The sequence below is a fragment of the Carcharodon carcharias genome, assembly GCF_017639515.1.
Source record: "Carcharodon carcharias isolate sCarCar2 chromosome 27 unlocalized genomic scaffold, sCarCar2.pri SUPER_27_unloc_1, whole genome shotgun sequence".
Lineage (NCBI taxonomy): Eukaryota > Metazoa > Chordata > Chondrichthyes > Lamniformes > Lamnidae > Carcharodon > Carcharodon carcharias.
This window is the reverse complement of record NW_024470624.1, coordinates 501,212-528,387: the sequence shown is the minus strand read 5'-3', so window position 1 is coordinate 528,387 and position 27,176 is coordinate 501,212. Positions and strand designations below refer to the sequence as shown.

General features: G+C 45.3%; 2 protein-coding genes, 1 long non-coding RNA gene and 1 pseudogene across 3 annotated transcripts; 2 read left to right on the top strand and 2 right to left on the bottom strand.

The window, feature by feature from the left end:
* Positions 1-7,455: 7,455 nt before the first annotated feature.
* On the bottom strand, positions 7,456-11,999 carry LOC121273643 (zinc finger protein 229-like). Its single transcript, XM_041180789.1, has 3 exons — positions 11,873-11,999; positions 11,527-11,553; positions 7,456-10,738 (listed from the first exon to the last, which is right to left on the bottom strand). Exon 3 carries the CDS (start codon positions 10,390-10,392, stop codon positions 9,121-9,123), a length of 1,272 nt encoding a protein of 423 aa, XP_041036723.1. The 5' UTR covers positions 10,393-10,738; positions 11,527-11,553; positions 11,873-11,999; the 3' UTR covers positions 7,456-9,120.
* A 260-nt stretch (positions 12,000-12,259) lies between these two features.
* Positions 12,260-16,534, top strand: LOC121273644 (annotated as a pseudogene).
* A 5,259-nt stretch (positions 16,535-21,793) lies between these two features.
* Positions 21,794-26,330, top strand: LOC121273652. Its single transcript, XR_005942054.1, has 3 exons — positions 21,794-21,858; positions 22,724-22,914; positions 25,971-26,330. It is a non-coding gene; the product is annotated as an uncharacterized LOC121273652 (long non-coding RNA).
* Positions 22,901-26,780, bottom strand: LOC121273645 (zinc finger protein 239-like). The gene is made up of 2 exons (XM_041180790.1): positions 26,729-26,780; positions 22,901-24,783 (listed from the first exon to the last, which is right to left on the bottom strand). Exon 2 carries the CDS (start codon positions 24,415-24,417, stop codon positions 23,407-23,409), a length of 1,011 nt encoding a protein of 336 aa, XP_041036724.1. The 5' UTR covers positions 24,418-24,783; positions 26,729-26,780; the 3' UTR covers positions 22,901-23,406.
* Between the last annotated feature and the right edge of the window lie 396 nt (positions 26,781-27,176).

Here is a 27,176-nt window from a genome sequence, read left to right as displayed (position 1 = left end):
CTCCCCTTCCAGCACCCTTACAGGCAGTGAGTTTGAGGTAATTACAACTCGCTCCTAAGTAATGTTCTTCCATGCATCCCCGCTGTATCTCTGATCAAGTAATATAGTGTATACTGCACAAATTTGTGGTCCAGTATATACACATATATATGGCTAGCAGCCTGCATAAAGATTTTCAGGTCTCTGTGTCCATGACATGAAGTAGTGACTATATATCTGTCACAGGGAAAATGTTAGATGCTATTATTAAAGATGTTATAGCAGGGCACTTAGAAAAATTTAAGGCAACCAAGCAGAGTCGACATGGTTTTGTAAATTTGAAATCATGTTCAACCAATTTTTTTCTGGTTGGCAGGATGTGACGAGTGGTGTGCCACAGGGATCAGTGCTGGGACCTCAACTTTTTACAATTTATATAAATGAATTGGATAAAGGGACCGAAGGAATGGTGGCTAGATTTGCTGATGACACAAAGATAGGTAGGAAAGTAAATTGTAGAGAGGACATAAGGAGACTACAAAGTGACATATATAGGTCAAGTGAGTGGGCAAAGATCAGTTAAATGGAGTATAATGTGGGCAAATGTGAAATTGTTCATTTTGGCAGGAAGAAAAAGGAGCATATTATCTAAATGGTGAGAAATTGTAGAGCTCTGAAATTCAGAGGGATCTGGGTGTTCTAGTGCATGAATCACTAATATGCAGGTACAGCAAGTAATTAGGAAAGCAAATAGAATGTTATTATTTATTGTGAGGGGAATTGAATACAAAAGTAGGGAGGTTATGCTTCAGTTGTACAGGGCACTGGTGAGACCACATCTGGATTACTGTGTACAGTGATGGTCTCCTTATTTAAAGAAAGATGCAAACGCGTTAGAAGCAATTCAGAGAAAGTTAATGGACTAATACCAGGAATGGGCGGGTTGTCTTATGAGGAAAGGTTGGACAGGTTAGGCTTGTATCCACTGGAATTTAGAAGAGGAAGAGACGACTTAATTGAAACCTGTAAAATCCTGACGGGTCTTGGCAGGGTGGATGTGGAGACGATGTTTCCTCTTGTGGGAGAATCTAGTATTAGGGGTCACTTTAAAAATAAGGAGTCGCTCATTTCAGACAGAGCTGAGGAGAAATTTTTTCTCTCAGAGGGTGGTGAGCCTTTGGAGCCCTCTTCCTCAAAAGGCAGTGGAAGCAGAGTCTTTGAACATTTTTAGGGCACAGCTAGATAGATTCTTGATTAATAAGGGGGTGAAAGGTTTTTGGGGTGGGCAGTAATGTGAGGTTGAGGTTACATTCAGATCAGTCATGATCTTATTGAATGTGGAGCAAGCTTGAGGGGGCAAGTGGCCAACTCCTGCTCCTAATTCATATGTTCGTATGTTTGTGCGTTTTTATGTATGGATCTGTACATCAGCATGAATCAGCACCTTCAGGAGAACTGGGAGGGTGAATGTTAGGCCCAGTAGAGTGAGAATGGTAGAAGAGTGTCTGGGATGACTGTTGGGGTAAAAGAGGAAAGAATGATCCACAGAAACTAGAATTGTCTGTTCTGAATTTCTATCCTATACTGACAGTGATGACTTTTGTAAACTCCTTTTACAGGATATTCGCTTGATTTATTAGGACCTGAATATCATCAGCTTTTGAATGTGGAAGGAGAAGTGTTTGTCTGTTCTGTCTGCTTAAAAGGCTTTAACATCACTGGGACTGGAAAAGCACCGAGACACACATACCCGAGTGAGAGTGTTCCTGTGCTCTGACTGTGGAAAGAGCTTTAATCAGTAACACAGACTGAAAAAATCCATCGCACCATTCACAGCGGGGAGAGACTGTCTGTGGACGAGGCTTCAACTATTCATTGAACCTGGAGAGACACAAGGACACCCACACCATGGAGAAACTGTGGAAATGTGGGGACTATGGGAAAGGATTCCATACCCCATCTGCACTGGAAACTCATCGACGCAGTCACACCAGGGAGAGGCTGTTCACCTGCTCTGAGTGTGGGAAGAGATTCAGCGATTCATCCAACCTGCTGATGCACCAGCGAGTTCACACTGGAGAAAGGCTGTTCAACAGCAGTGAATGTGGGAAGGGATTCACTCAGTTATCCAACCTGCAGACACACCAGCGAGTTCACACCAGGGAGAGACCATTCACCTGCTCTGAGTGTGGGTAGGAATTCAGTCAGTCATCCCACCTTCTGACACACCAGCGAGTTCACACTGGGGAGAGACTGTTCACCTGCTCTGAGTGTGGGAAGGGATTTACTGATTCTTCCTAGCTGCTGATACACCAGCAAGTTCACCTGCTCCGTGTGTGGGAAGGGATTCAGTCAGTCATCCCAACTGCTGACACACCGATGCATTCACACCGGGGAGAGGCCCTTCACCTGCTCCGAGTGTGGGAAGCGATTCTGTGATTCATCCCACCTTCTGACACACCAGCAAGTTCACACTGGGGAGAGGCTGTTCACTTGCTCTGAGTATGGGAAGGGCTTCACTCAGGTATCCAACTTGTTGAGGCACCAGTGGGTTCACAAGTGATGACAGGAATTTGATTCTGCTGTTCTTGCTGCTGTTCATCACATACATGATCGAACTGTAGTAGAAAGGGTTAACAGATGGGATATGCTAATGGTGACATAGTTAATGATGTACCACTGACATCAGTCAGTCATGTGTTAGACTCTCTCTCTGTGAGACCGAGAGAGAGAGAGGTTGGAATTGTGCCTCGGAACAACCTGCCTTCTCTATAACCTGTTTGAATGTAGTACTAATAAACAAGTGTTTAGCAGATACCAGATTGTGTCTACAGTCTGTCTGCTAGCCACGTCCCAGGCCTAGGGTCCAAGATAGAGCGACACATCTCCGCACATGGTGGCAGCAAGTGAGACATCGATGTAAAAAACAGATCGGTGTTATCGAAGGAACCAGAGTGAAGAAACCTCTGAAAGCAGCTCATAAAAAAGCAGGCAGAAAAGGAGGCTCTGGAGAGAGGTAACGATGACCGTACCTGGTGAGCAGTCCTTGTCCTGAAGGAGGCGATGGAGAGAGGTGACAATGACCGTACCTGGTGAGCAGTCCCTGTCCCTGTCCTGAAGGAGGCTCTGGAGAGAGGTAACGATGACCGTACCTGGTGAGCAGTCCCTGTCCTGAAGGAGGCGCTGGACAGAGGTAACGATGACTGTACCTGGTGAGCAGTCCCTGCCTCAAGGACCTACAGAGAGACCAGCAGTGGGAGTTATGGAAACACCATTTTCTCCAGTACTAAGCACTGCCAGGTCTTCACAAAGAGGAGCAGAAGTTTTGAGCTTCCCTGTTAACATTTTGGGCTCATCATTGACCAGGAACTGAACAGCATCAGCCATATAAATAGGGGGAGATGATGGCAAGTGGCATTGTCACTGGGCTGGGAATCCAAGCACCCAGGCTAATGCTCAGGAGATTTCGAATCCGGGCACGGCAGATGGTGAAATTTGAATTCAATCAAAATCTGGACCATGAAACAGACCATTGTCGATTGTTGTAAAAACCCATCTGGTTCATTAGTGTCCTTCAGGGAAGGAAATCTGCCATCCTTACCTGGTCTGGCCTACATGTGACTCCAGATCTGCAGTGATGTGGTTGACTCTGGCCTTGCGAGTCACTCAATTGTATCAAATCGCTAAAAAGTCAATGAAAAGGAATGAAACCGGACGGACCACCCGGCATCGACCAAGGTTACAGAAATGACAACGGCAAACCCAGCCCTGTCGACCCTGCAAAGTCCTCCTTACATATGGGGGCTAGAGCCAAAATTGGGAGAGCTGTCCCACAGACTAGTGAAGTAACAGCCTGACATAGTCATCCTCACGGAATCACACCTTACAGATAATGTCCCAGATACCACCATCACCATCCCTGGGTATGACCTGTCCCTCCGGCAGGACAGGCCCAGCAGAGGTGGATGGCACAGTGGTATACAGTCAGGAGGGAGTTGCCCTGAGAGTCCTCATGAATCGACTCCAGACCCCATGAAGTCTCATGGCATCAGGTCAAACATGGGCAAGGATACCACCTGCTGATTACCCCGTACCACCTTCCCTCAGCTGATGTATCAGTGCTTCTCCATGTTGAACACCAGTTGGAGGAAGGACTGAGGGTGCAGAGGGCACGGAATGTACTTTGGGTAGGGGACTTCAATGTTCATTACCAAGAGTGGCTCGGTAGCACAACTACTGACCGAGCTGGCTGAGTCCTAAAGGACATAGCTGCCCGACTGGGTCTGCAGCAGATGGTGAGGAAACCAATGAGAGGGAAAAACATATTTGACCTCATCCTCATCTACCAGTCACAGATACATCTGTCCATGACAGTATCAGTTGGAGAGACCACCAACTCCCGTCTTCACATTGAGGATACGCTCCATCGTGTTGTGTGGTGCCACCACTGTGCTAAATGGGATAGATTTCAAACAGATCTAGCAACTCAAGGAAGGGCATCCATGAAGCGCTGTGGGCCATCAGCAGCAGCAGAATTGTAATCAACCACAACCTGTAACCTCATGGCCCAGCATATCCCCCACTCTACCATTACCATCAAGCCAGGGGACCAATCCTGGTTCAATGAAGAGTGCAGGAGCACCAGGCATACAAATGAGGTGTCAACCTGGTGAAGCTGCAACACAGGACTACTTGTGTGCCAAACAGCATAAGCAGCAACTGATAGACAGAGCTAAGCGATCCCACAACCAATGGGTCAGATGTAAGCTCTGCAGTCCTGCCACATCCAGTTGTGAATGGTGTTGGACAATTAAACAACTCACTGGAGGAGGTTGCTCCACAATTATCCCCATCCTCAATGATGGGAGTGCTCAGCACAGTGCAAAAGATAAGGCTGAAGCATTTGCTACAATCTTCAGCCAGAAGCGCCGAGTGGATGATCCATCTCGGCCTCCTCTGGAGGTCCCCAGCATCACAGATACCAGTCTTCAGCCAATTCGATTCATTCCAGGTGATATCAAGAAATGGCTGAAGGCACTGGATACTGCAAAGGCTATGGGCCCTGACAATATTCCAGCAATAGTACTGAAGACTTGTGCTCCAGAACTTGCCACACCCCTAGCCAAGCTGTTCCAGTACAGCTACAACACTTGTATCTACCTGGCTCTGTGGAAAATTGCCCAGGTATGTCCTGTAAACAAAAAGCAGGACAAATCCAACCCTGCCTATTACCGCCCCATCAGTCTACACTCCATCATCAGTAAAGTAATGGAAGGGGTCATCAACAGTGCTATCAAGCGGCACTTGCTTAGCAATAACCTGCACACTGACACCCAGTTTGGGTTCCGCCAGAGGCATTCAGCTCCTGACCTCATCATAGCCTTGGTTCAAACATGGACAAAAGAGCTGAAGTCCCGAGGTGAGGTGAGAGTGACTGCCCTTAACGTCAAGGCAGCATTTGACTGAGTGTGGCATCAAGGATCCCTAGCAAAACTGGAGTTAATGGGGATCAGGAGGAAAACTCTTTGCTGGTTGGAGTCATACCTAACACAAAGGAAGATGTTTGTGGTTGTTGGAGGTCAATCATCTCAGTTCCAGGACATCACTGCAGGAGTTCCTCAGGGTGGTGTCCTCGGCCCAACCATCTTCAGCTGCTTCATCAATGACTTTCCTTCAATCAGAGAATCAGAAGTGGGGATTTTCGCTGATGATTGCACAATGTTCAGCACCATTCGTGACTCCTCAGATGCTGAAGCAGTCCATGTCCAAATGCAGCAAGACCTGGACAATATCCAGGCATGGGCTGACAAGTGGCAAGTAACATTCATGCCACACAAGTGTCAGGCAATGACCATCTCCAACAAGAGAGAATCCCAACCATAGCATCTTGACGTTCAATGGCATTACCATCACTGAAACCCCCACTATCAACACACTGGGGGTTACCATTGACCAGAAACTGATCTGGACCAGCCACATAACTACTGTGGCTACAAGAACAGGTCAGAGGCTGGGAATCCTGTGACAAGTAACTCACTTCCTGCCTCCCCAAAGCGTGTCCACCATCTACAAGGCACAAGTCAGGAATGTGATGGAATACTCCCCTCTCGCCTGGATGAGCGCAACTCCCAGAACACTCAAGAAGCTTGACACCGTCCAGGACAATGCAGCCCACTTGATTGGCACCCCATATACAAACACTCCCTCTACCACCTAATGCACAGTAGCAGCAGTGTGTACCATCTACAAGATGCAGGAACTCACCAAGGCTCCTTCGACAGCACCTTCCAAACCCATGACCACTACTATCTAGAAGGACAAGGGCAGCAGATAGATGGGAACAGCATCAAATTCCCTTCCAAGTCACTCACCATCCTGACTTGGAAATATATCACAGTTCCTTCACTGTCGCTGGGTGAAAATCCTGGAACTCCCTTCCTAATAGCACTGTGGGTGTACCTACACCACATGGACTGCAGCAGTTCAAGCAGGCAGCTCAACACCACTTCTCAAGGGCAACTAGGGATGGGCAATAAATACTGGTCTAGCGAGCGAAGCCCTTATCCTGTGAATGAATTTAAAAAATCATGCTCTTGAACACTTTCATCAAAACTTGTGTAAAATTTTGTTTCACTATGATCCTGTGAAACTCCGCGGGATGTTATATTATGTTAAAGGTGCTGTATAAATACAAGTTGTTGTGTTACTGAAGGCTGACACTTGAACTCCCCCACTGCCCCCAATTCCAAGACCCCTATCATAAACAGTCTGATCAACTGTCTCATTCTCACAGCATAGCCCAGCCCAGCCCATCAATGCAAAGTGAATCTCCTGTTGGACAGTTTGTTAACTTCAGGTGTAAAGATTCAGACACCTGGGTGACACAATGGGGAGGCAATAGGTGAGTGTGAAACTTAACCCGGGAGTCAGCACCTTCAGGGGAGGAGAATTGGGGGAAAAGCAGGAGGAGGATAATCGGATGAATTAGGGTTACAATCAACGGGGAAGAGGGAATATGTGGAGGACAGTTATAGTTTGAGAGGGAGAAACATGTTTTATGAGAACTGGAATTCTCAGTTCTGAATTTCTATCGTGTACTGACAGTGATGACTTGATGACATCAACCCTGTCTCCCCTGTCATCATCTTAAAATCCTCTATCAGGTCAGCCCTCAGCTTTCTCATTTCTAGAGAAAATATTCCCAGCCTGTTCAATCTATCCTGCAACTGAAACACTCTCAGTTCTGGTATCATCCCTGTGAATCTTTCTTGCACCTTCTTGAGGCCGTCTCTCAGTGTTAAAGGGATATGTAAATAAAACTGGATGCAGGCACCTAATTACTCGGTCCCTAATTAAACCCCTAAATTTCAAATTGATCCTCTCAAATACTTTAATTTGAAAGAGACTTAACCATCAGGCAAGACCAGACTCTGAAATAACAAACAATATCAATATTTATTTAAAGAAAAAGGCATAATTGTGAAATACACAAGTGGCTTTCCCCACCTCAATTGGGCGACAACCCCAGGTATGAGCGTGAATCTTCCTCAGGTTCCTGAACCAACAGAGATTTCCCACAATCCTGCCCCAGGGGTCATTCAGTATCTCCACAGCTAAACTTGCAAACCCAAGATGGTTCTCAAAACCCACTTTTAATCCTTAAATCAGCATTACCACATCTCGAATGAGGCTTGTTGTCATTAGACCATTGATCATTGTTGTTACTGGGTTAATTTTATTGGATTTAACCATTTTCATACAATTTTCCATGGAGCAAAACAATGGGACCATTGTGTGTCCAGAGAGAGCTACAGGAAGGCTGTTGACTATAATCGGCCATGCAAGGCTTTGTTTGATGTTTAAATATACAGTGGAGTGGAGACATTGTTATATCGGTCACTCAGAGCTGAACAGAAACCCGTCTCTTTAAATACAGATACAAGGAAGAGGCTGAAATGAAATCTGACTCTCTCCCCGTCTGGCTCCTTTGTCAATTACCTTAGAGGGACTCACTTTCTGTTAAAGAGCCTGCCAACCCCTCTCACCCACTTTCCCTAAAGTGCAGAAATTTAAGCATGAAAAGTCCAGAAAAATCAAATATTTTTACTGATAAAACTTTGTAATGAAACAGAACTTGGTTAAAAGACAAACAGAAAATGACTTGTGGATCAAAGACAACCAGAGTAAACGGATGTGCATAATGTTCTGAACCCAAATGGTTTCTCTTTAATTCATCTGTCCCCTGTTTGCTGCCCTCCTTGTGGAACACCTCCGCTCAGTCCACAAGCATGACCCTGACCTTCCAGTTGCTGCCATTATAATTCACCACCTTGCTCTCATGCTCACATTTCTGTCCTCGGCTTGCTGCAATGTTCCCGAGAAGCCCAACACAAGCTGGACGAACAGCACCTCATCCTCCGATGGGGCACTTTACAGCCTCCTGGACTCAACACTGAGTTCAACAACTTCAGACCATCAACTCTGTCCTCTGTTTTGATTGTTTTTTTGGCCAAGTGCCAGTCTGCGTCTTGTTTTCATGTTTTTGCTTTCAGACAGAGCTGTCCTTTATTCTGCCATTAACACTTACTCTGGACCAATGCTTTGTTTCTTTACTGCAACCATCACCTCTCCCTTTGTCTTTTGTTCCATGATGTTTTTGTTATTTAATCTCGCCTGCCTTCTAACCAATCCCTGACTTTCCCTTTTGTTCTACCTGACCCTCCCCCTTTCTCAACAGCATCAAACCCATCACATTTCTCCATCTCTGAAGTTCTGAGGAAGAGTCATATTGGACTTGAAATGTTAACTCTGTTTCTCTCTCCAAAAATGCTGCCAGACCTGCTGAGTTTTTCCAACACTTTCTGTATTTATTTTAGTTCTACCTGTAGTGGTAGGAACAATCACTATTTACTATCCAGGATAAAATAAATGTCCTTCATCAGCTTTTGTGGATCATTTCAATGGAAATGTGCACTCCCAGGCTCAAAGAGCATCAGCCCGCTGGAAGCAAAGTCGTGAGACCGGCCAGTCCAGTAGAAAGAAACCCTCTGACCCTCCCACTTCACCAAGTGTCAGAATGAACATGGTTCAGTCCTGGATGTGATTAACAGCAGCAATAACAGCAGAATCCAACCCCTGTAATCACTTGTGAACTCTCTGGTGCCTCGACAGATGGGATGATTGAGTGAATCCTTTCCCACACTCAGAGCAGGTGAACGGTCTCTCCCCAGTGTGAACTCGCTGGTGTCTCAGCAGGTGGGGTGACTGAGTGAATCCTTTCCCACACGCAGAGCAGGTGAACGGCCTCCTGGCAGTGTGAAGTTGCTGGTGTTTATGCAGGTCAGATGAATTACTGAATCCTTTCCCACACTCAGAGCAGGTGAATGGCCTCTCCCCAGTGTGAATGCGCTGGTGTTTATGCAGGTCAGATGAATTACTGAATCCTTTCCCACACTCAGAACAGGTGAACGGCCTCTCCCCAGTGTGAACTCGCTTGTGTTTATACAGGTCGGATGAATTACTGAATCCCTTCTCACATTGAGAGCAGGTGAACGGCCTCTCCCCAGTGTGAACACGTTTGTGTTTCTGCAGGTCGGATGAGTTACTGAATCCTTTCCCACACTCAGAACAGGTGAACGGCCTCTCCCCAGTGTGAATTCGCCGGTGTATCTGGAGGCTGGATAACCGACTGAATCCCTTCCCACACTCAGAGCAGGTGAACGGCCTCTCCCCAGTGTGAACTCGCTTGTGTTTCTGCAGGTTGGATGAATGACTGAATCCCTTCCCACACTCGAAGCAGGTGAACGGTCTCTCCCCGGTATGAACTCGCTGGTGTTTATGCAGGTCGGATGAATTACTGAATCCCTTCCCACACTCGAAACAGGTGAATGGTGTCTCCCCAGTATGAACTCGCTGGTGTGTCAGTAGGGTGGATGAATCAATAAATGCCTTTCCACACTCAGAGCAGGTGAACCGTCTCTCCCCAGTGTGAACTCGCTGGTGTCGCAGCAGGTTGGATGAATCAATAAATCCCTTCCCACATTCACAGCAGGTGAACGGCCTCTCCCCAGTGTGAACACGCTTGTGTTTATGCAGATCGGATAAATTACTGAATCCCTTCCCACATTCAGAACAGATAAATGGCCTCTCCCCAGTGTGAATTCGCTGGTGTGACTGCAGGCTGGATAACTGACTGAACCCATTCCCACACACATAGCAGGTGAACGGCCTCTCCCCAGTGTGAACTCGCTGGTGAGTCAGCAGGTTGGATGAATGAGCGAATCCCTTCCCACACACAGAGCAGATGAATGGCCTCTCCCCAGTATGGGTGCGTCGATGAGCTTCCAGCTCAGATGGGGATCTGAATCCTTTCCCACAGTCTCCACATTTCCACGGTTTCTCCATAGTGCGCATGCCCTTGTGTCTCTCCAGATCCGATGATCAGTTGAAGCCTTGTCCTCACACAGGACATGTATAATGTCTGTCCTCACTGTGAATGGTGATGTTCTTTCAGGCTGTGTAACTGGTTAAAGCTCTTTCCCCAATCAGCGCACTAGAACACTCTCACTTGCGGGTATGTGTCTCGGTGCTTTTCCAGTCACACTGATGTTTAAAATCTTTTGAAGCAGACAGAACAGACAAACATTTCTCCTTCGAGATTCAAAGGCTGATGATATTCAGGTCGTGATGAACTGAACGACTGTCAGATCTTGATGTTTGGTTTGAGATTTCTGTCTGGAAATCGTCCTCTTCTAACAGCCTGTAAAAAGAGTTTACAAAAGCCATCATTCCCCCTCCATTCTCAATCTGCTGTAATATACACCCAACATTACTGCACTAAAAATGTGTGTAATACACAGAACTCTATCACATGATAAGAGATACATGGGGCTGTGGGGAGGAACTTTATTTCAGGAGCAAGTGGTGATGATGGAACCCACTGCCTACAGGAATGGTGGATGCAGAGATGGTCAATAATTTAAAAATAAAATTGGTTGGACAATTGAAGGAAATAAACTTGCAGAAGAATGGGGAGATAGAGGGGGAATAGGACTGACTGGATTGCTCTACAGAGAATCGCATGGACTTGAGTTGTCGGGCTCCTTCTGTGCTGGACCGACTCAATGATTACAAATACATAACGCAGCTACAGTCGTATATTACAAGACTGGAAAGGATAATAAATGGACTTAATTACCGTACTATAAATAATATATCTAAAGAGTCCCCTATCACAACATTGGATATGTCCTCCATTATTATATTGTCCAGAGGGGCACAATGTTTACAAAATAAAATATGGGACATTTCAGCCGTTGTGCTGGAAGCATGGGTGATGCGGCCGGGGGGATGGTGGGATGCTGGTGACCAAGAGGGGGTTTTGGTTTCAAGGAGGGGGGTGGGGAGAAGGGTCTTGAGACAATAACAGTGGAAGGGGTGGTGGGGTTTAAAATCAACTAAAACTTAGAACTTATCTGGTTCAGTCACATCATCTCTCGGCTGGCCAACTCACTGACTTGTAGTTCCACTCGAAACACTCAAACTCACCCAGTGTTCAGTTTCCCACCGGCTGTCCTAAAAATACGGGACAAAAGGTAAAATAAGGAGGAATCCCTTAAAATGCATGACAGTTAATCACCTTGAAATTGTCCCCTTAAATGTCAGCCATCTCCTCGGGAAACCACCCCTTTAATTGTGAACATGAAGAAAGGGACCATCCTTTTAGCCAGACATATGTCAAACTGATGGAGCGAGATAGACAGAGACTTGGGCCAACATTTCCAGAGTCTGCACCCTCCCTGGATTCACTTCCTTTCCCTTCAGTTCCTGCAAGTCAACAATTTCCCCCAGGATGAGAAAAGAAATGGAAAGGGGGAAACATTGATTTCCTCACAGATGTTGCCCAGAGGAGGAAGTTTTAGTCTGAAGCTCATTGTCCAACTTCCGCTTTGTGACGTCCACAATGGAACCCTGCCTGAATCAGCCAATAGGAATCAGTCTGCTTCGCGGTGACATCCTCGGGTTCCAGTCTGCAGGCCAGGCGCGCGCGGACACGGGAGCCCCGCCCCCACCCATTGTTCCCCCTCCACCTCCTCGAGCCAAGGTTTCCAGGCAACCGGCTGACGGCTCCGGCCAGAGCGAGAAGCCGCTCGGAGAACTCAGGAGAGGGGAAGCTCCGCATATGCGGGGGAGAGCCCGCCCTACCCGTCAATACTGAGGGACTGACCAATGGGAAGAGTTGGAGGACCGGATGGGACTCTGGTTCTCCAGCCAATCAGAGCGCGGGCTTTGTATGAATGCAGACTGAGCTTCACGCAGACTAAAACTTCCTCCTGTGTCCAACATCTGTGAGTAAAACACTTTCTTTCCTCCCCCTTTCCATTTCTTTTCTCATTCTGGGGGCAAATTGTTGACTTGCAGGAACTGAAGGGAAAGGAAGTGAATCCAGGGAGGGTGCAGACTCTGGAAAGGTTGGCCCAGGTCTCTCTCTCTCTCTTAAAAACATTGACATCCTTTGCTCCCTCAGCTTGACACATTTATTTGTCTGGCTAAAAGGATGGTCTCTTTCCTAGTGATCACAATCAAAGGGGTGGTTTCACCAGGAGTAGGCTGATATTTAAGGGGACAGTAAATTAAGTTAGGACAGAGATATGTCTCGTGCTGTTTTCTGGTACATATTAAATATATTATTTATGGTTCTCTGATAAAATATATTCTTATATATATTCTTATTTCTGTATTTTGTACTGTCGCAACTCAACATCCATTTTATATATTTCCAGACACAGGGGTCATAGCAACTAGAATTGTATGTTCTGAATTTGTTTCTAGTGTTGTAAGTCATGTCCACTCACTGTCTGAATAAAATTCTTCTTCACTCCCCCATCACCATATCACTAATCAAGTCTAACTTGACTGTATATTGCACACAACTTTTTACAGTAACATAGATATAGGGCTAGCAGCCTGCATAAAGATTCTCAGGTCTGTATGTCCAGGACAGGAAATGGTGAGAATGATCTGTCGATCAGCATTGATTCGCATCTTTAGCAGTTGAAATGGTGTGTATTAGATACAGGAGAGTGAGAATGGAGGGAGAGTGTGTGGGATGGAGATTTACAGCTTTTGGGTAACAAGAGAGGAAAGACTATTCCAAAGAAACTAGAATAGTTCTGAATTTCTATCCTGTACTGACAGTGCTGACTTTTGTAAATTCCTTTTACAGGGTATTAGAAGGGGAAGATTTACAGACAGAAATCTCAAACCAAACATCAGATGAAGATCTTACAGAGTCACTCCATTAATTGGGATCTGAATATTATTGGCCTTTGAATCTAGAAGAAAGAATCTTTATCTGTTCTATCTGCTTCAAAAGATTTTAAACATCAGTGTGACTGGAAAAATACCAAGGCAGACACACCCGAGTAAGAGTGTTCCAGTGCATTGATTGTGGAAAGAGCTTTAACCAGTTACACAGCCTGAAAAAAAATCACACCATTGATAGCGGGGAGAGTCCATGCACGTGTCCTATGTATGGACGAGGCTTCAACTGATCATTGAACCTGAAGAGGGACAAGGACACGCGCACCATGGAGAAACCATGGAAATGTGGGAACTGTGAGAAAGGATTCCGGTTCCCATCTGAGCTGGAAACTCACCAACGTGTTCACAACAGGGAGAGGCCATTCACCTGCCCTGTGTGTGAGAAGGGATTCAGTGGTTCATCCCTTCTGCAGGCACATCAGCGAGTTCATGCTGTGGAGAGGCCATTCACCAGCTCTGAGTTTGGGAAGGGATTCAGTGACTTAGCCACCCAGCAGAATCACCAAAGAATTCACAGTGGGGAGAGGCCGTTTACCTGTTCTGTGTGTGGGAGGGGATTCACGCAGTCATCCAACCTGCTGAAACACCAGCGAGTTCACACTGGGGAGAGGCCATTCACCTGCTTTGAGTGTGGGAAGGGATTCATTAATTCATCCACACTCCTGCTACACCAGCGAGTTCACACTGGGGAAAGGCCATTCACCTGCTCTGTTTGTGGGAAGGGATTCACTCAATCATCCAACCTCCTGACACACCAGCGAGTTCACACTGAAGAGAGGTCATTCACCTGCTCTGAATGTGGTAAGGGATTCACTCAGTTATACAACCTGCAGATGCACCAGCGTGTTCACACTGGGGAGAGGCCATTCACCTGTTCTGTTTGTGGGAAGGGATTCACTCAGTCATCTAACCTCCTTACACACCAGCGAGTTCACAGCAGAGAGAGGCCATACATCTGCTCTGAGTGTGGGAAGGGATTCACTCTGTCATCCCATCTGCGAACACACCAGCGAATTCACACCGGGGAGAGGCCATATATCTGCTCTGAGTGTGGGAAGGAATTCATAGATTCATCCCATCTGCTGACACACCAGCGAATTCACACTGGGGAAAGACCGTTCACTTGATCTGAATGTGGTAAGGGATTCACTCAGTTAACCACTCTGCAGAGACACCAGCGAGTTCACACCGGAGAGCGGCCATTCCTCTGCTCTCAGTGTGGAAAGGGATTCACTCAGATAGCCAATCTGCTGAAACACCAGCAAGTTCACATGTGATTCCAGGGTTTCGATTCTGCTGTTATTGCTGCTGTTAATCACATCCAGGACAGGACTGATGCATGTTGATCTTTACAGTTGGCAAAGAGGGAGGGGCAGAAATAGTAGCTGTGCCACTTTTTATATCCCCCTGAGAGGGCAGATGGGCCTTTTGTTTAACAACTTATCCATAAGACAGCACCTCCAACAGTGCAGAGCTCCCTTGGTGCTGGCACTTGGAAAATTGGCTTTGATTTTTGTGCTTGGGTACCTTGAACTGGGATTTGAACCTACAACCTCTGACCCAGAGGTGAGAGTGTTACCCACTGAGCCACGGCTGACACTAGAGACAATAGAAAGTTAGGAAGGGAAAGTTACCCTTGAAAAGCCCCCACCCTTTGCCTCCAACTACGAAATCTAATAATAAAAGCTCCAGTATAAATAACATATTTATTGACAAATGTTTAAGTGTTGTGTTACAAACATGAGGTTTTATATGATTGTTTTGTTTTGAGACTGTGTTTTCACTTCAGGGTAAAATGGAAGAATGAAGTGGGGTGATGAGACCTGTTCTGAACTCCGCTGATATCAAACCCGGTGTCTTGACTGTTAAAGATTAAAGGGAGCCCCAGGTTATTTTACTGGAAAGAAGTTGCAGGGTGGTCACACCTGTAGAAAATGGCAAAAGTATCTCTGCTGACAGTGGATGGACTGTTAGTGTCCAAAATCCCAGGAAGATGTTGAAAATTTCAGATTTTGTAAACGGTTATGTTTTAATTATCTATTTAGTTTCAAGATAGAATGAAGTTGGGAGTCTAAAGGATAGCTAATTGACAAGTCTACCTGGATACAAGGCTCTGTGATTCCCGTTGCCATGGAAATTGGCTTTGAGAGGGAAAGGGTGTCTTGGAAGCCATTGTACGATTGGATTGGGAGGTTTTCAAAAATATCCCTGAATTTCACAGACAGATCAGTCTGCCAGAATCGAGAGAGGGAGGGAACAGATAGAGGTGACAAGAGGTTCACTATGCAGCAATGTGGGTGGGACTTCACGCTCAGGTTGAAAAGACCAAATTTGAGAGGATTTAAAACAAGGCTGGAAGATTCACCTTGCTTGAGTTAGAGGGAGAATCCTCTGGAGAACCTTTACGGTGAAAGTCAGTTCTGGCATTAACAATTGCCAGACTTGGCAAAGAAAAGAATGGAAGTAAACCCTCAGGGGCAAAGAATCACTTTGGACTGGTTCTGGGAGTATTGAGTGTCAACTTCAGGAACAGAGCATAATATAACCATGGAGTAAGGTTTTTAATTGTGTCAAAAGTAAAAGAGCAGAATTCTGTTTTATAGTTTAAGATACTTTGCCTACAAACGTAGTGTTTTGTCAATGTTGCTTCCAGTTTGTTTGCTGCAGTAAAAGTGATAAAATTTGAAGTCTTGTCATGTGATCCCTTAATTTGTTCACTGGGTTTTTGAATTTCTTTTTAGAAGTTACCAGTCTTTACAGAGATCCTAACATTTCGTTTAGAGCCACAAGTGTCAACTTCCCATTTGAGCCTTCAGCACCTTTCTGTCTCTCTATTGCTCGTGTCAATGACAGCCAGGCAACGGAGTTGAGGGCTGAATTTAGCTGAGAATAACGGGGCCTGCACCCCAGTTGGGAAACTGCCATGGGTGTCGCACTGATAGAGAGACAGGAAGGTGCTGGAGGACTGTTTGGGAAATGGGCCTCCAACCAATTGGGGCAGGGGGCGAGGTGACTGGGGCTGAAGGTAATGTGATGCCAGAGGTTCGGTGTCCAAAGCGAGGAGTCACGGGAACAGGGTACAGAGGAGTCAAAGAGAAACCATTTGGGTCCAGAACATTTTGTACATCCTTTTATTGTGGTTGTCTTTGATCATCAAGCTATTTCTGTTTTCTTAACCATTTTCCGTTTCATTGATAAACTTTTGTCAATAAAAATACTTGATTTTTCTGGACTTCTGATTAAATTTATGCATTTCAGGGAAAGTGGGTGAGAGGGATTGGCAGGCTCTTGAACGGAAAGTGAGTCTCGCTAAGGTAATTTGCAAAGGAGCCAGAGGGGGAGATGAGATTTAATTTTTATTTTGATGCATAATATTAGAAAATGGGGTTCAGCGAATCCATCGTGATTCACTAATTTATCAAAGTTCTTTGAGGAAGTTACAAGAAATGTGGATAAAGGGGAACCTGTAGATGTGGTTTACTTAGATTTCCAGAAGGCATTTCACAAGATGGCACTGCAAAAGTTACCACACAATATAAGAACTCATAGTGGAGGCGGTAACATATTAGCATGGGTAGAGGATTGGTTAGTTAACAGGAAACAGAGAGTAGGCATAAATGGGTCATTTTCGGGTTGGTAAGATGTGACAAATGGATGCCACAGGAGATCAGCGCTGGGCCCTCCACCATTTACAATCTATATCAATGACTTGGATGATGGAATTGAATGTATGGTGTCTAAATTTGCTGATGACACACAGATATGTAGGCAAATAATTTGTGAAGAGGACTTAAGGAGTCAGCAAAAGGATATAGATGGTTAAGTGAATGGGCAAAAAAATGACAGATGGAGTCGAACGTGAACTTATCCACTTTGGCAGGAACAATTAAAAAAAAACCATATTATTTAAAGAGAGAGATATCAGAACTCTGATGTATGGAGGGATCTGGGTGACCTGGTACACGAACCACAAAATATATGCAGGTATAGCAAGTGATTAGAAAGGCAAATGACATGTTGGTGTTTATTGGAAGGGGAATGGAATATAAAAGTAAGGATGTTTTCCTGTAGTTGTACAGGGCCTTGGTGAGACCACATTTTGAGTACTGTGTACAATTTTGGTCTCCTTAAGAAATTGCACAATTGCATTTGAAGCAGTTCAGAGAAGGTTCACTCGCCTGATTCCTGGAATGAGGGGGTTATCCTCTGAGGAAAGGTTGGACAGGTTAGGCCTGTATCCATTGGAGTTCAGAAGAATGAGAGATGATCTTATTGCAACTTATAAGATCCTGAGGGAACTTGACAGGGTGGATGCTAAAAGGATGTTTCCCCTTATTGGAGAGAATAGACATAGAGGACACAGTTTAAAAATGTGTCTCCCATTTAAGACGGAGATGAGGAGATATTTGTTCTCTCGGGGGGTTCCGAGACTGTGGAACTGTCTTTCGCAGAGAGTGTTGGAGGCCGGGTCAATGAATATTTTTAAGGCTGAGTTTGATAGATACTTGACTGCCAAAGGTGAGAAAGGGGATAGGGTGTCGAAAGGAAAGTGGAGCTGAGCCCACAAGCAGATCAGCCATGAACTTATTGAATAGTGAAGCAGGCTCGAGGGGCAGAATGGTCTACTCCTGCTCCTAATTTGTATGTATTAACCCTTTATCCCCTTTTCCCAAACTCTGAAATGATTCACAGTGATAACCCTTATTGGTGAAAGTGGTTAGATTTTATTCAGTATAAATAAGACCTGACACATGCTCATGTCTGAGCAGTAGTATCAAAGTGCAGCAGCATTACAATTACACTCTGGGTAGAAGCACCATCTCCACGTAAATGCTCCCTGGTCTGCCCCAGATGCCATGGCACCAGTCAATGCAATATGTAAAACCTCTACAAATCTCTGTGCTCGGGGAATCCCTTCTGATACTTTTTTACATCACAAAGTCTATGGAGACTGATTTAACCCTATCATTGCCGAGCTAACATTTGAATGGACCAATTACAAAACCTGTCATTGAACCATCTGTACCTGCCCAAGTCACATCAAACTCTCAAACAATTGGCTTCCCACGCTCCGTCCCCGGTACAGGGAGTCAGCATTCCCACGTCAAGCAGTGAAAACATGGTGGCCTTGACACCCAGGTGTCATCTAGGATTCAAGGCACACTTGTCTTCTCTGTCCTCTGGGATCTGTTCATCTCCCTATACCCACATAGCAAATCATCTGTTCTCAGCTCTGACAGATTTCTGCTGAAGTTTGGCTCCTTTTACACCTTTCGGATCAATAAAACATTTGGTCAATGAAGACCCAAACCACAAATTCCCATCCTGTCACCTGTCAATCATCCTCACCCAGAGAGTAATCACAACAGGAATAAAAACAGGAGAAGTGTAACAATCAAATTTAAAATAAATACACAGCCATAGTTTTAAATTTAGTGTTCACTAATTAGCAAGAAAACCCAAAGTAGAGGGTCCCCCAGGATTCTTACAGTCCACACCTTGAGGGGGAGGAGAACTCTCTCTGACCCCTCACTCAATTTCACTGTTATTTTCCAATTCTGTTCTGGCCCCCCCTGGGGTAACATGTACTCAATCTTTTCTTCTCCTGAAGGAGCGCCGTGGTTACTGGTACATAAGGACATATGCTTCAAGCAACAGATCAAGCATGGATGTAAAAGATTCTCCAGCTCTCTCCTCACCCCTGTCCAACTTGTGGAGAGTTTTCACTCCAGATTATTTCTCCCAAGCCCCTAATTGTCCCAAACCATAATTTTTTATCCCTTACACTTTAGTTTTACTCACTTTTCACCATGACTGGTGTCTTTAATTCTATCCTGACTGTTTTAAAGTCAGTTTCTCTCTGGAGTGTGTGTCAGTGCCTTGATCACATCAAAATGTTGTCTCATTCCTCTGGCCACGTTAACCATTTCCTGTCATACTGTTTGTCAAGTCGCTGTGTATGTTTGGGACTCTTCCATGTATTTCACCATGAATTTCCTTCTATTTGTTGCTTAATATCTAACAAATCACATCTGCACGTACACTGGTATCCCAATAGCATCACAGACATTTTTTGACTTTCATGTTATCTTATCTAAAGTTCATGGGGGCAGTGGGTGGGAGCGGGTGTGTGTGGGGGGGCGGTTGGCGTGTGTGTGGCGGGCGGGGGTGGGGGGGGTTGGTGGCGGTGGATCTGCCTCAAAAGCTTTGCTGATCTCACTCTGTGCGGTCCCGATATTTCAGGTAGTGACCAGGATTTCAACTGTGGTTTTCTTTTAAAAAAGGGTCCCGAGACAAATGATATAAACATTTCCAAGAGAAAGCTATCGACTTATTCATCTTGTCTAAACTTCCCTGAATTTCACTAGAATCTACATGGATACCAGATTGATCTATTCCATTCAACTACACCCAAGGTGAGTTATTCCAATTCCTTCACTGCCCAGTGGAATTGTAAACATTCCCATTTTATTCCAGGCATGAATATATCTTGTTTCTCTGTTCTGGCTGGGACTGTTCTCCTTGGGGCAAAGGAGGTTGAGGGGCGATTTGATAGAGGTGGACAAGATTATGACAGGTTTACATCAGCTGGGCAAAGAAAAGCTGTTCCCGCCAAGGACGAGGGGACACAGGTTGAAGGTTTTAAGTGAGAGATGTGGGGGGGGATGTGAGGAAGAAGTTTTTTTTTTACACAGCGAGTGAGAATGACCTGGAACTCGCTGCCTATGAGGTGGTGCAATCAGAGATGATGAACTATTTCAAAAGAAACTTGGATGGGCACTTGTAGGCAATGAACTTGCAGGGGGAGAAGGACTTAGAGGTTAATTTGTCTACGGAAGAGTATGTAGATAACCTGGATCATGCTGAGATCAAAAAAGAGGTGTTGGGCGTCTTGAAGAATATTAAGGTGGATAAGTCCCCAGGGCCAGATGGGATCTACCCCAGAGTACTGAGGGAGGCAAGGGAGGAGATCGCTGGGGACTTGACAGAAATTTTTGTATCCTCACTGGCTACGGGTGAGGTTCCAGAGGACTGGAGAATGGCCAATGTTGTTCCATTGTTTAAGAAGGGTAGCAGGTATAATCCAGGAAATTACAGGCCAGTGAGCCATATGTCAGTGGTCGGGAAATTATTGGAGAAGATTCTTCATGACAGGACTTACTACCATTTGTAAGCAAATTGGCGTATTAGTGAGAGGCAGCATGGTTTTGTGAAGGGGAGGTCGTGTCTCACTAAATTGATCGAGTTATTCCAGGAAGTGACAAGAAACAAGATGATCGACGATGGAAGGGCAGTGGATGTTATATACATGGATTTCAGTAAGGCCTTTGTCAAGGTCCCTCATGGCAGACTGGTACAGAAGGTAAGGTCGCATGGGATCAGAGGTGAGCTGGCAGGATGGATACAGAACTGGCTTGGTCATAGAAGGCAGAGGGTAGCAGTGGAAGTGTTTTTCTGAATGGAGAGCTGTGACTAGTGAAGTTCCGCAGGGATCAGTGCTGGGATCTTTGCTGTTTGTGGTATACATAAATGATTTGGAGGAAAATGTAACTGGGCTAATTAGTAAGTTTGCAGATGACACTAAGGTTGGAGGAGTTGCAGATAGTGAAGAGGATTGTCAAAGGATACAACGGGATATAGATCGGTTGGAGACTTGGGCGGAGAAATGGCAGATGGAGTTTAATGCGGACAAAAGCGAGGAATTGCATTTTGGAAGGTCTAATACAGGCAGGAATTACACAGTAAATGGCAGAACCCTTAAGTGCATCGACAGGCAGAGGGATCTAGGTGTACAGGTCCACAGGTCACTGAATGTGGCAACGCAGGTGGATAAAGTAGTCAGGTAGGTATATGGCATGCTTGCCTTCATTGGCAGGCGTATAAAAGCTAGGAAGTCATGCTGCAGCTGTATAGAACCTTGATTAGGCCACACTTGGAATATTGCGTGCAATTCTGGTCACCACATTACCAGAAGGATGTGGAGGCATTGGAGATGGTGCAGAGGAGGTTGCTGCCTGGTCTGGAGGTTATTAGCTATGACGAGAGGTTGGAGAAACTCGGATTATTCTCACTAGAGCGACGGAGATTGAGGGGTGACTTGACAGAAGTTGACAAAATTATGAGTGGCATGGACAGAGTAGATAGTCAGAAGCTTTTCCCCAAGGTGGAAGAGTCAATTACTAAGGGACATAGATTTAAGGTGAGAGAAAACTACAAAGGTGATGTGAGGGGCAAGTTTTTTACACAGAGGGTAATGCGTCTGGAATTTGCTGCTAAAGGAGGTGGTGGAAGCAGGATGATATTAATGTTTAAGAGGCAGCTTGACAAATACATGAATAGGACGGGAATAGAGGGATACGGACCCCGGAAGTGCAAAATGTTTTAGTTGACGGGCAATATGATCAGCGCAGGCTTGGAGGGCCGAAGGGCCTGTTCCTGTGCTGTACTTTTCTTTGTTCTTTGTTGATACAGGGATATAGAGGGGGAATGGGACTGACTGGATCGCTCTGCAGAGAGTCGGCATGGACTCGAGGTACCAAATGGACCTTTTTGAAGGTAACTTTGTTACATTTAACCCATGTTGGGGCAGTTGTTCAACAAAACTAACAACTTCTTAAACAAATATTTGTGACTCAGCCAATGGGAAAAGTGTTCCTCATTTCCCCACAACAAATTGAGCCAGTCAGCTTGGAGTCCCTTCTAACTGTGAACTATAACTTGTATCTAAACAGGGTGTCCTGGAACACCTGGTGCTCTGACCCCTTCCTGACCTTAACACCAGTTTTTATTTACTTAAAACTACATTACAGTAATTGGAACTTAAAGAGCCAGGCAACTGAAGACTGTTCATCGTTAAGCTTACATACATACAATTTGATAATATAAGCCTTATTAATTACACAAATGTGTCATCGAGGTGAATTCTAACAGTTAACACTGATAAAGAGGCTGACTCCAGTTATTTTGCAAGGAATCCCCATTCTTTTTAACGACTACAACGTACTGACATCACCAAACCAGCACAAGTAGAACTTTCACACTCCTTAACCTTGTGTCGATCCTCAGTACAAGGTGAATCTGGGTAACATTTTCACCGATCTAATCCACATACTGTCGAGGTGTAGCCACTGTCTAACACAGCACAGTTGAATGAGTCTGTGACTAACACACTCATCACTGGACCAAATCTCCTTGTGACTACAACAATTCCTTCAGAGTGATCATCATCATAATCTTCAGCCTCAGAATTCTCTGCATCATGTGTCACTTCGAAGACCCTGATTTTCCACTTTGGGCAGTTCATCACATAATGATATTTTGAGTCAGACCTGAAAACACCTGTTAATTGTTCCCTGGTCATTCCTGGGGTTCATTCACCTATTAATGCTGTTCCAATCCTGTCTTTTGTTGTTTTATCCAGATCTGCTAAAGATGCTTTCACCCTCATTTGAAACCTGTCAAAGGCCAACTATGCTTCATTCGCATCCAGTAGATCATCTTTCTTGCAAATCTCATCAATGAACCCGAATAGAAAGATCCAAACCTTCATCAGTATCCAACAGACGGGCATCCAGCTCACTAAATACTTTGCTTCTGATTTTACTTTTGTTGGTAAGTGACAATGCCAAGACCAGATTTTGTTTCCTCCTTGGTAGAGACGTAACCCGTGTCCACATATCCACTTCATTCTTCCACTGGTCGTGTGGCTCAGACTCCGAGAACATCGGCGGGTAATCAGACCCTGACAATTTGCACTTGCTTTCAGCCATTTCTCACAAAAGCTACTAAGGTTGTAAGTTTCGGTGTGAAGTTTTATTTTCCTTTAGTTTCCAACCTTCACCATTAAACATGCATTCTCTGCTACCATGTTATAATCCTAAGAACCTGATGGTGGAGGAAGAAACCGGAGCCAATCTTTACTAGGTATAGATTTATTCACTGAGTGAAACATTATGGGTATATACCTTCTGACTCGACTCCACTCTGTCAATAAGGGTCTTTTTATATATGCTCAAGTAACTATCCAATCCATGATGTCCACCTGCATATACTTAACCTCAATTGACATAATCGACAATCACAGTCAGAGCATCTAAAAGGTCTCTAATCAGTGTGACTGTCATGGTGTGTCAGCAGCTCGGATGAACAAGTGAATTTCTTCCTACACTCAGAGCGTGCGAACGGCCTCTCCCTCGTGTGAATTCGCTGGTGTCTCAGCAGGGTGGATGGATCACTGAATCCCTTCCCGCACTCAGAGCAGGTGAATGGCTTCTCCCCGGTGTGAACTCTTTGGTGTACCAGCAGATGAGATGACCGAGTGAATCCCTTCCCACACTCAGAACAGGTGAACGGCCTCTCCCCAGTGTGAATTCGCTGGTGTTTCTGCAGGTCGGATGACCGGGTGAATCCCTTCCCACACTCAGAACAGATGAACGGCCTCTCCCCGGTGTGAACTCGCTGGTGTGTCTGCAGGGTGGATGACCGAGGGAATCCCTTTCCACACACATAACAGATGAACGGCCTCTCCCCAGTGTGAACTCGCTGGTGTGCCAGCAGATCGCAAGACCGAGTGAATCTCTTCCCACATTCAGAACAGACAAGCCAGTCCCCGGTGTGAACTCGCTGGTGTGACAGCAGGTAGAATGACCGAGTGAATCCCTTCCCACACTCAGAGCAGGTGAACGGCCTCTCCCCACTGTGAACTCGCTTGTGCATCAGCAGGGGGGATGAATCACTGAATCCCTTCCCACACTCCGAGCAGGTGAACGGCCTCTCCCCAGTGTGAACTCGCTGGTGTCTCTGCAAGTGGGATGAATTAGTGAATCTCTTCCCACATTCAGAACAGGTGAATGGTCTCTCCCCAGTGTGAACTCGCTGGTGTGATTGCAGGCTGGATAACTGACTAAATCCCTTCCCACACTCAGGGCAAGTGAACGGTGTCTCCCCAGTATGAACTCGCTGGTGTGTCTGCAGGTGAGATGACTGAGTGAATCCCTTCCCACACTCAGAACAGGTGAATGGCCTCTCCCCAGTGTGACTGCGCCAGTGAGTTTCCAATGCAGATGGGGATCTGAATCCCTTCCCACAGTCCCCACATTTCCACGGTTTCTCCATGGTGTTCGTGTCCTTGTGTCTCTCCAGGTTCTATGATCAGTTGAAGCCTCGTACTCACACAGAACACGTGTACGGTCTCTCGCCGCTTTGAATGGTGATGTTTTTCTCAAGCTGAGAAACTGGTTAAAGATTTTTCCACAGTCAGTGCACTGGAACACTCTCACTCGGGGTGTGTGTGTCTCATGCTTTTGCAGACACACTGATGTTTAAAACCTTTTGAAGAAAACAAAACAGACAAACATTTCTCCTTCTAGATTCAAAGGCTGATCATATTCAGGTCCCGATGAGTCGAGTGAGTCTGTCAGATCTTGACATGATGTTTGGTTTGAGATTTCTGTCAGCAAATCCTCCCCTTCTAATATCCTGCTAAAGGAGTTTACAAACATTATTGTTAGTACAGGATAGAAATTCAGAACAGACAATTCTAATTTCTATGAAACATTCTTTCCTCTCTCATTCCCCAAAAGCAGGTAATCTCCATCCCACACACTCGCTCCATTCTCACTCTGCTGCACCTAAGATACACCCAACATTACTGCACCAAAAATGTGTTTAACACACAGGAATCTATTATATGATTAGAGACACATGCTGGTGCAGGGAAGAACTTTATTTCAACAGCCAGTGGTGATGACCTGGAAGCCACTGCCTATGAGGGTGGTGGTTCTATACTGGATGGAATTTAGAAGGATGAGGGGGGATCTGATTGAAACTTACAGAATACTGAAAGGCCTGGATAGAGTGGACGTGGGGAAGATGTTTCCATTAGTAGGAGAGACTGGGATCCGAGGCCACAGCCTCAGAGTAAAGGATAGGCCTTTTAGAACAGAGATGAAGAGAAACTTCTTTAGTCAGAGAGTGGTGAATCTATGGAATTCATTGCCACAGAAGGCTGTGGAGGTCAAGTCATTGAGTGTATTTAAGACTGAGAGAGATAGGTTCTTGATTGGTAAGGGGATCAAAGGTTACAGGGAGAAGGCGGGAGAATGGGGTTGAGAAACTTATCAGCCATAAATGAATGGCGGAGCAGACTCGATGGGCCGAATAGCCTAACTTTTGCTCCTATGGTCTTATGGTTCTAGAGACGATCAATAATTTCAAAATGAAATTGAATTGACACTTGAAGGAAATGAACATGCAGGGGAATGGGATTGACTGGATCGCTCTACAGAAAGTTGGTATGGATTCGAGTTGTCAAATGGACTCCTTCTGTGTCAGAATTACTCCATCATTGGAAATATATTAACTAGCTATAGTACTGTCCTCCAAGACTAGAAGGGTAACAAATGATCTTTATTACAAAACTATCAATAATATATCTAAAGTGTCCCCCATTACAAAAGTATAATAATTGAAATTATCAAATGAAGTTAGGTGTAAAAATGTACTTGAAATGCTAATGAGTAAACGTCGATGGGGTCATAGCATGTAAGGTGTGAAGGGAATTTGCATTTATATATAAGTGACGGGGTTGTTTAGATTTCGACGGCTGTTAGTGTTTTTGCAATCAGCCAGATAAGCAAGGCTAAGCAGTGTGTTCATTTTTCCCAAAGGTTACTGACAATATTGGCAACATGAAAGATTGTTATAGTCTGGGAAAGGTAAAGTTCTAAAGACCTATGGAACAATGGAATTTACATATTAAAGAGACAAACATATATGAAGGAGAATGAAGGAGAAGAGAAGGCAATGTTGGGGGGCCATGTAAGATCGAGCAGGAGTGTGTGAAACAGCCTTCAGGAAGCCTCCACCCATTTGTGCATAAGTCAACTGTGTCCTGTAACTAAAAACAAAAAAACTGCGGAGATTGTTTTGTCCTGTAACTAAAGTTGGAGACAAGCTTTTCCAATTCCTCTGTCAAGTGTGTACAGTGGTAACTTGCTGACTTGTTTTTTAAATTTAAAATCTATTGGATGTTGCACTAAAGAGGGTGTGTAATTTAGCGTCAGTTTTATTAGGAATTTTAGGATATGTTATAGTATTAAGTAATTATAATCATATGTATTTGCTTGAAATCTTTTATTTTGTTAATAAATATTTTAATTTCATGTTTAAAATCTCTAAAGGTCTTAGTGGACTCCTTGTTTCTGAATTCAGTGCACACAGCTTCTCGTAATAAGTACAAATTGCAAAACTGAGGGAGCAAAGGATGCCAATGTCTTTAAGAGAGAGAGAGACCTGGGCCAACCTTTCCAGAGTCTGCACCCTCCCTGGATTCACTTCCTTTCCCTTCAGTTCCTGCAAGTCAACAATTTGCCCCCAGAATGAGAAAAGAAATGGAAAGGGGGAGAAAAGAAAGTGTTTTACTCACAGATGTTGGACACAGGAGGAAGTTTTCGTCTGTGAAGCTCAATCTTCGTTCACACAAAGCCCGCGCTCTGATTGGCTGGAGGATCAGAGTCCTTCCGCTCCTCCAGCTCTGCCCTTTGGTCAATCCCTCAAAATGAAGGGAAGGGGGCGGGCTCTCTCCCGCACATGCGCAGCTTCCCCTCTCCCCAGTTAACTGAGCGGCTTCTTGCTCTGGCCGGTGCCGTCAACCGGTTGCCTGGAAACCTTGGCTCGAGGAGGTGGAGGTGGAGGGGGAGGGGGAACAATTGGTGGGGGCGGAGCTCCCATGTCCGCGCGCCTGGCCTACAGACTGGAACCCGAGGACGTCACCGCGGAGCAGAGTGATTCCTATTGGCTGATTCAGGCAGCGATCCATTGTGGACGTCACCACTCGGAAGTTGGACAATGAGCTTCAGACTGAAACTTCCTCC

Excerpts from the sequence above, each read along its gene's own strand:
- LOC121273645 (XM_041180790.1), bottom strand. The coding sequence starts at position 24,417 with ATGGAGAAACCGTGGAAATGTGGGGACTGTGGGAAGGGATTCAGATCC.
- LOC121273643 (XM_041180789.1), bottom strand. The coding sequence starts at position 10,392 with ATGCGCACTATGGAGAAACCGTGGAAATGTGGAGACTGTGGGAAAGGA.